The sequence below is a fragment of the Carlito syrichta genome, unplaced genomic scaffold, assembly GCF_000164805.1.
Source record: "Carlito syrichta isolate Samal-C Ts95f unplaced genomic scaffold, Tarsius_syrichta-2.0.1 Scaffold153894, whole genome shotgun sequence".
NCBI lineage: Eukaryota > Metazoa > Chordata > Mammalia > Primates > Tarsiidae > Carlito > Carlito syrichta.
Window position 1 is genome coordinate 189111 of NW_007097990.1, and position 9360 is coordinate 198470.

General features: G+C 58.2%; 1 protein-coding gene across 2 annotated transcripts; it reads left to right on the forward strand.

The window, feature by feature from the left end:
• The first annotated feature begins 763 nt into the window (after window positions 1–763).
• Window positions 764–8162, forward strand: MCOLN1 (mucolipin 1). Of its 2 annotated transcripts, XM_021709007.1 has the most exons (13): window positions 764–972; window positions 1652–1819; window positions 1898–2063; window positions 2998–3106; window positions 3328–3424; window positions 3622–3721; window positions 3957–4063; window positions 4181–4330; window positions 4438–4539; window positions 4915–5037; window positions 5787–6002; window positions 7704–7834; window positions 7930–8162. In XM_021709007.1, exons 1-13 carry the CDS (start codon window positions 883–885, stop codon window positions 7964–7966), a joined length of 1596 nt encoding a protein of 531 aa, XP_021564682.1. In that variant the 5' UTR covers window positions 764–882; the 3' UTR covers window positions 7967–8162. The 2 variants fall into 2 exon arrangements, with proteins under 2 accessions (XP_021564682.1, XP_021564683.1); XM_021709008.1 differs by lacking the exon at window positions 764–972 and having other exon boundaries at window positions 1774–1824; window positions 7930–8147.
• Window positions 8163–9360: the final 1198 nt, after the last annotated feature.

The window sequence follows — 9360 nt, forward strand, 5'->3', positions numbered from 1 at the left end:
TCTGGAATTTGAGCCTAGGCCTGTGTGATTTCTAGGAGCTGCTACCCTTAAGGAAGATCAAATGAGTCTTCAGCAAATGTGTTCCATTATTATTACTGTTATTATTGATTATGCCTTCTCCAAGGCCTGTGGCTTGTGAGAGTATCAATGAGCCACGTTATGATGGGTGCAAGGGTCATCCTTTGGGAATTTGTTCAGAAAAATCTGGAATGTGGGATGACCTCTGTGCTGATGCCTGAAGGCTGGAATTGGGACAAGCCTGGGACCCTTGAATGCCTGGTAAAAAGTCAATGGAAGCAGTTTATTCTCTCTCTGCAAATCAACAGCAGGAACATTGATGGAATGTTCTGACACTCAGCATGTATAAATGCTTTATAAGCATCCAAGCTTCAGCATTCCGTGAGAGATGATTATGGCCCCATTTTGCAGACTAGGAAACCGAGGCTTAGAGAAGCGGAGTGTTCTGTCCCAGCTGGGTAGCAGCAGGGGCAGGAATCAACTCAGGTTCTTTTGTCTCCCAAACCCAAAATCATGACCTCTGGGTGGTACTGGTGCATATATGGACAACATGTTGTAGGTGTTCTGGTTGTTCTTAGATCTCTCAAAGTTCTCCCTTGGCAAAGGCCTGGGGTTGTGAGGAGAGGCGGAGCGCTTCCTCCCTATTAGAGAAGGAGGCATGGGGAGTGGCCCAGGACTTCGGCTGTGGCTGTGGCAGGGGTGGGGGCTGCCTAGGCCTGCTCTCCAGTCTCCTCTCCTGTGCCCACAGAGACCGAGCGGCTCCTGACCCCCAACCCTGGGTATGGGACCCGGGAGGGGGCTTCACCAGCCCCTCCAACCCCCCCAGAAGAGGAGGACCTCCGCCGTCGTCTCAAATACTTTTTCATGAGTCCCTGTGACAAATTTCGGGCCAAGGGCCGCAAGCCCTGCAAGTTGATGTTGCAGGTGGTTAAGATCCTGGTGGTCACTGTGCAGGTGAGACCAGCCATGCAGAATGCCACCTGTGGCCTTGAAGGAGAGTGTCACAGCAGCATAATGACAATGACAGTAGCCAATTAGGAAGCCATCTGAAATCTGTGCAGCGGTTCCGTTTAGTGTTGTCAGTGTCCTTCAAAGTCCTGACAACTGCTGTTGCCCCCATTGTAGAGATAAGGCCACCGAGGCTTAGAGAGGTTAAGGGACTTGTCCAAACTCACACAGTGATAGAGCACTGGGAATTGGGATTTGAATCCAGGCAATCTGACGCCATGCTGACCCAGTAGCAGAACAGATAGCTGGTCCTTCTGCCCCCATGCCAAGCCTTATGCTGGCCACTGCCTTGCAGTCTCGGGCTGTGACTTTAGATGTTTCACTTCTACATTTCTCAGTAAAGGGGTCCATTGTGGGTTTGGGTTTCCCGTAGAACCCGGCATCGGTAAGCATTTAACGACCCTTAACTGCTGCCGTGGGGTTCATGAGCACCCACTTTTTGTGCTGTGGGGGACAGAGGGTGACTGTGGCTAGGAGACTGGGGGAGGAGGAACTTAAAGCAAAGAAACGCACAGGTGCCCCATGTCGGGAGGGCCGCCCCCCATGGCCTTTCAAGGCCCTCCTTTCTCTTCCTCCACCTGTGCCCCTTCCCAGCAGCACTGACTCCCCTCTCCCCCAACCTCAGCTTATCCTGTTCGGGCTCAGCAACCAGCTGGTGGTAACATTCCGGGAAGAGAACACCATTGCCTTCCGACACCTCTTCTTGCTGGGCTACTCGGATGGGGCAGATGACACCTTCGCAGCCTACACGCAGGAGCAGCTCTACCAAACCATTTTCCACGCTGTGGACCAGGTGAGGTGGACAGGCGGAGCAGGTGGGCATGCGGGGAGAGTGGGTGGGGCTCACAGCCCTCCTCTCCACCTCTCACAGTACCTGATGCTGCCGAATGTGTCCCTGGGCCGGTATGCCTATGTCCGCGGAGGGGGCAGCCCTTGGGCCAATGACTCAGCACTGGCCCTCTGCCAACGATACTACCACCGCGGCCATGTGGACCCCGCCAATGACACCTTTGACATCGACCCAATGGTAGTCACTGGTGAGTGGCCAGGGGGTGGGATTTGCTGTTTGGAGCCTGGGCTGCGGGGATTAAAACACAGCTATGGCTGTCGCTCGTCCGTGAGAGGGGGTTGTCATGATCGCTGATAATTTGATATGTGTTTAGCGTGATGCTTACCGGGCGGAAAGCGCCAGATGTTATTTATTCTTTCTTTCTTTCTTTTGAGGCAAAGTCTCACCCTGTCTTCCAGGCTGGAGTGCAGTGGGGCGATCATAGCTCACTGAAGCCTCTAGTGATCCTCCTGCCTCAGCTTCCCCTGTAGCTGGGACTATAGGCGTGTGCTACCATGCCCAGCTAATTTTTTTTTTTTTTTGAGTTGGAGTCTCACTCCATTGTCCTGGCTAGAGTGCAGGGGCATGCTCACGGGCACCCCAGCGTCGACCTGCTGGGCTCCAGCGATCCTTCCACCTCAGCCTTCCAAGTAGCCAGGACTACAGGCACATGCTGCCATGCCCAGCTAATTTTTGATTTATTGTAGAGACAGGTCTCACCAAGTTGCCCGGGCTGATCTTGAACCTGCGGGCTCAGGCAATCCACTCACCTCGGCCTCCCAAAGTGCTGGGATTACAGGCTGAGCTACCGAGCTCGGTCAATTTTTTAAAGTTTTTGTAGAGATGGGGTCTTACTATGTTGCCCAGGCTGCTCTCCGACTCCTGGCCTCAAGCAGTCCTTTTGTGTCAGCCTCCCAAAGTGTTGGGATTACAGGCATGAGCCACTGTGCCCTGCCTAACTTTTAGATATTCACTCACTGAACATGTGGGGGTCCCACAGAGCACCAGGCCCTAGGGTCTCTGTGAGGAATGAGCCTGACCAGGGCCTGCACTGGAGGGAGATGGCAAATATTTAGGCACAGGGAAGAAGACCGCTGACCTCCCCCACCTCCTGAGGCACCTCCCTGACTCCCTGTCCTCAGACTGTATCCAGGTGGATCCCCCCGAGCGAGCCCCTCTGTCCCCCAGTGATGGTCTCGCCCTCTCGGATGGCAGCTCCAGTTACAAGAACCTCACGCTCAAATTCCACAAGTACTGTCTGCTGGCTCAGGGGCCCCGGGTGGGGGGCAGGACGTGGGGCCTTCTGGCCCGGCAGCCACTTCCCTGAGGTGGGGGCAGGGCCCTCAGTGGCGCCTGCTGTGCGAGCACTTCCCCTGCCAGCCGCAGAGTCAGCATGGGGCATGGGGCACTGGCACTTGGGGCCAGAAAGGGCCTGCTGGGCCCTCTGCCCCTCACCGAGCCTCCCCCACCAGGCTGGTCAATGTCACCATCCACTTCCGGCTGAAGACCATCAACCTCCAGAGCCTCATTAACAACGAGATCCCAGACTGCTACACCTTCAGCGTCCTGGTGAGGACCCTCTGGGGCCTGGGGGACCCGTGGGATCCTGAGTTAGGGCAGGAACCTGGTCAGGGGCCTCTGGGTGGCATTGGCCGAGGGTAAGTATTGGGTGGTGATGCGGAGCCTGCGGCTGGATAGGCTGACTGTCACGCGGGATCCGGGGCTGGTGCTGTCAGCTTTACTCTGCCCCCTCCTGGCCCCCACAGATCACATTTGACAACAAGGCGCACAGTGGGCGAATCCCCATCAGCCTGGAGACCCAGGCCCACATCCAGGAGTGTAAGCACCCCAGTGTCTTCAGGCACGGTGAGACCTGAGCCCCAGACCAGCGCTGACCAGGGTGCCTGACCTGTCCGGGGATCCCCTGACCTCAGACCAACCCTTACCAGGGGTCTTGATTCGCCCCAAGTGAACCCTGAGCTCACTGACCAGTCAAAACCAGCCGTGCAGTCCCTCGAGTGTCCAGCCTGGCCCGGCCCCAGCACTGGCTTCCCGAGGCCCCATGGCAGGCCTGGCCCTATCCACTGCCTCCTCCCCACAGGAGACAACAGCTTCCGGCTCCTGTTCGATGTGGTCGTCATCCTCACCTGCTCTTTGTCCTTCCTGCTGTGTGCCCGCTCACTGCTGCGAGGCTTCCTGCTACAGAATGTGAGGCCCCTGTGTCACCTGTGCCGGTGCCTGCCTCGCCTGGCCCTGGGGCAGTAAGGGCCCAGGGCTTGAGGGGCCTGTGCCCGGATGGGTTCTCATGCTGCCTGCCTTCCACAGGAGTTTGCTGGGTTCATGTGGCGCCAGCGGGGCCGGGTCCTCAGCCTGTGGGAACGGCTGGAATTTGTCAATGGCTGGTACATTCTGCTGGTCACCAGTGATGTGCTTACCATCTCAGGCACCATCATGAAGATAGGCATTGAGGCCAAGGTGGGTCCTGCCCACACCGCTGTGCCGATGCCCGCCTGGGCCATGTTCCCCGTATGCCCCCACTTGAGGGGCCGGGCCACGTGGGTTAACACAGTTCCCACCCGTAGAACCTGGCGAGCTATGACGTCTGCAGCATCCTTCTGGGTACGTCAACGCTGCTTGTGTGGGTCGGCGTCATCCGCTATCTGACCTTCTTCCACAAATACAACGTGAGCCTCACACACGCGGCCCGGTATCGACCTGGATGAGTCAGGCCCTCCGAGTGGCCCCCATGGCCCCTGAGTCAATCCACACACACAGCACTCACCAGCCCCACCCACCCCAGGCATACCTGTGACCACCCCTGGATGGGGCCATGGGAGCCTGTCCCTATATATAGGGATGTCAGTATATGACATCATGCATGTGCCGTGCAGCCCTGAGTGCCCTCAGACAGTGCCACGCCCCCAGCCTCCCCCAAGCCCCTGTGGCCACACCGTCTGTGTCCTCCACAAGACCCTGCTTGCTTTACCCCCAATGGGGGTCCCACAGCCCACCCGGGTGGTGGCTCTGCCCTCAGCGTGGCCTCTTGTTCCCCACCACAGATTCTCATCGCCACTCTGCGAGTGGCCCTGCCCAGCGTCATGCGTTTCTGCTGCTGTGTGGCCGTCATCTACCTGGGCTATTGCTTCTGTGGCTGGATCGTGTTGGGGCCCTATCACGTGAAGGTAGGGCTGCTGAGGCTGGGGTGCTTGGGGCTCCCCTGAGCCCTCTCCCCGAACCTCTGACTCCTGGTCTATCTAGTGATGAGACTGCATTACCCACCCTGAGCCCTGGGACCTTGCCATCAAGTCTGCAGTGGTTTTGCAGTCTGACCCCTGGCGACCCTGGCATTGACCCATTGACACCAAGACCCCTGAATGACCCCATGGTGACTGTTGGTAGTCAGTGCAGTTCCTTATTGATATTGAAATTGACCCTATTGCCTTGTCATTGACGTAGTGACCCCGCATGACTTCATCATGACTGCTGGTGCTTAGTGCGCTGTCTCCTTTGAGCCCTAGTGATCCTGACATTGACCCTATGACTTTGTCACTGACATCATGACACTCAGATGACCCTATAGTGACTGCTGATACGCTGTTCACTGTTCCTCCAACCCTGACATCGACCCTATGACCTTGACATTGACATCATGACCCAGATGACCCCATGGTGACTGCTGGTACTTGTGTACTGTCCCTTCTGAGCCCTGATGGCCCTGACATTGGCCTGTGACTTTATCATTGTCACAACTGCTTCTGATCCTGTCTCGACTCAAGTCAGTCTACCTACAGTTTTATCTACCTAGACCCTATGAGCTTGTCATTGACCCTGGGACTTTGCCATTGACCCGATGGCTGACCCTCGGGCCCCGTCCTGACCCCAGCCCCCCGCCATGCCCGCGGCTTCCTCTGACCCTGCCACCCTGCCACAGTTCCGCTCGCTGTCCATGGTGTCCGAGTGTCTGTTCTCACTCATCAACGGGGACGACATGTTCGTGACGTTTGCGGCCATGCAGGCGCAGCAGGGCCACAGCGGCCTGGTCTGGCTCTTCTCCCAGCTCTACCTCTACTCCTTCATAAGCCTCTTCATCTACATGGTGCTGAGCCTCTTCATTGCACTCATCACTGGCGCCTATGACACCATCAAGGTCAGCCGCGCCACCTCTCAGCTCCCCGGCCACCTCTCGGGGCGTCCCACGCACACACGCGCACGGCTCGAGCTTGGGCACCAAGTCCCTCGGAGCTGGCCCTTAGGAGGTCTTGGGGACACGGCAGGGTGAGCGGGAAAGACCCAGGCAGAGAATGTGGGAGAGTGTGCAAAGCCACAAAGAGGGCGACTCAGGGCGGGGGCACGGGCAGGACTGATAGCGTCTCAGTGAAGGCGGGGCTCAGACCAGGAGGGTTCCTAAGTCTGCTTTTCCCAGCAGGGCAACTGAGTCACAGAGTTTCAGTACCTTGCCTGAGGTTAGCTATGAAGTAGGGGAGCTGGGCTCAGCCCAGGGCGGTCTGATTCTGGCTACTGGGGTGGCTGGGAATGGTGGTTTCCCTGCAGACCGCAAAGGTCAGAGAGAGAGAGGAGACAGAGCCGGACTGTGGGTGGCAGGTAGACAGGATTCTTTCAGCAAACATGTCTGGGGCCCTGTTGTGGACCAAGCTCTGCACTGGGTTTTGGGCTCCGGGAAAGTCAAGGGTACACAGTCTGTCCAAGGCCTGTGGGCCAGATGGATGGTACAGGAACAGATGGTCTGTGACCAGTTACCAACTGCTGAGAGGTCTGGAGGGAATGTGGAAAGTTACATAGGGACTCTGCTTTAGACTGGTATTGGGGTGCATCCAGGAAGGCTAGAATATTCTGTCTGTTACCACTTTAGCTACATGTGACTGTTTAAATTTTGATTTTAATTCAAATGAAATACAATGTAAAGGCCAGGTGTGGTGGCTCATGCCTGCAATCCCAGCACTTTGGGAGGCCAAGGCAGGAGGATCACTTGAGGTCAGGAGTTCAAGAGATCATCTCTAAAGAAAATAAATTAACTGTGTGTCATGGCCCGTGCTTGTAGTCCCAGCTTCTTGGGAGGCTGAGCTCAGAGGATTATCTGAGGCCAGGAGGTCGAGACTGCAGTGAGCTGTGATCATGCCATTGCACTCCAGCCTGGGTAACAGGGTGAGACCCCGGCTCAAAAAAAATACAGCCGAGAATTCAGTTGCTGACATGCACCGTCCACATACCCAGTGCCTGAAAGCCAGTGTAGCTAGTGGCTACCCTATTGGACAGCATAGGTATCAAACATGGCCATCATCTCAGAGGGTTCTAGATGGAAGAGCTGGGCACCCACAGGAGAGCACACTTGGGAAGGAAAGAAACAGCTAGTGCAGAGGTCTGGTAGCCCGAAAGAACTCAGAGAAAAGATGGTGGGTCCTTGCATAGAGAGGAGGGAAGGCAATGCTGGGGCCCTGCCATGTCTATGCTGTCACCGGCAGACGTGTGCGGCCCCTTCCCCCCACGCCTAGATTCAGCCATCCGACACATTCCTGTCACTCAGGCCCTTGGAGAGCCCCCACATCTTGCTGGAGCACTGAGATGTCACAGTGCGGCTTCAGTGGCCTGGCTCAGAGCTAGCATGCTCACCCTGCACCCACCTCACTCAGCAGATGGTTACTGAGTACCCAGGCAGTGGCAGGCCTGGCAGAGGGTGCCAGACTCAGATGCAGAACACATGCCGTGTTCAGGGGTCAAGCCAGGTCTCCCTGAGAGGGTGCAGCAAGTGCAAAGGCCCGGAGGTGGGAGGGCAGACTTCGGGGCGTGGAACCGGGGGGACCTCTTTCAGGTCTCCAACCCCTCTCCCCAGCACCCGGGCGGCGCAGGCGCAGAGGCGAGCGACCTCCAGGCCTACATAGCACAGTGCCAGGACACCCCCACCTCCGGCAAGTTCCGCCGCGGGAGCGGCTCAGCCTGCAGCCTCCTCTGCTGCTGTGGAAGGTTCGAGTCCTGGGTCTGGGGCGTTGGCTAGGAGCAAGGGAGCGGGCTCGAGCGAACGGAATCCACCCCCACCTCTCTCCCCCTTCCCTCCTCAGGGACGCATCGGAGGAACATTCGCTGCTGGTGAATTGACTGGACCGCGACTGCCACTCACTTGACCCCGGACTGCGGGGACCCCCGCTTATTTATTTTTAGGGTTTGCTTTTACGAGTCGGCTCCTGCCGCGCCCTGGGAGAGCCTTGGTCAGTCAGGCCGGACCCTGGAGGGTGGGGAGACAGGGGTGGGGTGGGTGTTAAATAAACGGGAAAATAAACGTGCCGTTCTCCTTCCTAGCGGGAGGGGTAGTCTTTGCGCCAGCCGGTGTGCGGCCCCTTTAAGGCGCCACCACACTCAGCATGGCGGGTCTCGCGACCTTCCGGGCATGGGGGTGGGGCTGCGGCGCGCCCTGCGGTGAATAATTTAAAGGGGCCGCGCCTGTGGAGCGCTGCGGAGCGCTAGCGGTGTTGGCGCAGGGTGGACCCCGGCTGCGGCGCCTAGGTGAGTCCGGGTTTGCGTCGGCCTCGCAGGGGCGTCCCTTCCGGGATCGCTAGCGGGTCTTGGCTTTCCCAAGACGGGTCTTCCTCCGAGCCTCGTGAGTCCCGACTTTCTGATGCCCCCATCCCCCCACTTCGCGGCAGGTGTCACCGCGCCGGTCGCCTGGTGTGCCCTAGGGTGAAGGGCCAGTCAGCGAGGAATTTTCCCAGTAACGTCTCGAGGGCCGGTGACTCCCCCTAGATTTCCATGAGTGCTCTAGATGTCAGAAACATCTTGAGCTTCCCAGGGAAGTCGCAGTAATATTCCAGCATCCCTCGGTATCTTTCAGGGAGCCTGGAAGCTCTCCCCAGGCCTGTTCTCATGCTCGAAGCACCCCAGGAACGTGCCCACCCGGCTTCTAGTTTTCCCAGCACAAGTCTGTTTTGCCTTGGGATCTCTCAGTAACTTTCCAGTGGCCCCGAGTAATTCCGGCGTCCCTGGTTACGCCTCCCGGCCATGGCGCCAGGATCATTCCTGGAATCTCAGTGATGCGCGCTGCCATCAGAGACCCCAGAACTTTACTATGGCGTGACCGTAAGTCCCCAGCGTAAACCAGCAACAGCTTGCGAGCCCACCCACCCCGAACATCCCAGGACCCCTTCCATGGGCGCCTCCTCGACGGTCCCTCGCGCCCCAGCTCCTGGGGCTTCCCGGGGGCAGGGCTGGGTCCGGAGCGGCGTATCCAGCTGTCTTCCAGGACCTCTGGCTTGCGGACCCCAGTTTTCTTGGGTGGGGCATCCATTCTTAGGGAGTATGGGGGTGCGGCCTAGAGGACCGTTTGGTCAGGACTGACCAATCTCGCAGAGGGGAGCGGCAGGCAGGGGGCCACCAGCGGAGGGGGCCGTGCCCTGCGAGGACCAGCCCTGCGGGCTGCTGGCAGTGGATGCCAGGTCGGCCTTTGGCCCCGGGGTGGGGTTGAACGGGCGGGGCGTCCAGTCGGGGCGTCCAGTGTG

Coding starts and splice junctions, on each gene's coding strand:
- MCOLN1 (XM_021709007.1), top strand. CDS start 883: ATGAGTCCCTGTGACAAATTTCGGGCCAAGGGCCGCAAGCCCTGCAAG. Junction 5,038..5,786: donor TGGGGCCCTATCACGTGAAG/GTAGGGCTGCTG, acceptor ACCCTGCCACAG/TTCCGCTCGCTGTCCATGGT. Junction 6,003..7,703: donor GCGCCTATGACACCATCAAG/GTCAGCCGCGCC, acceptor CCCTCTCCCCAG/CACCCGGGCGGCGCAGGCGC.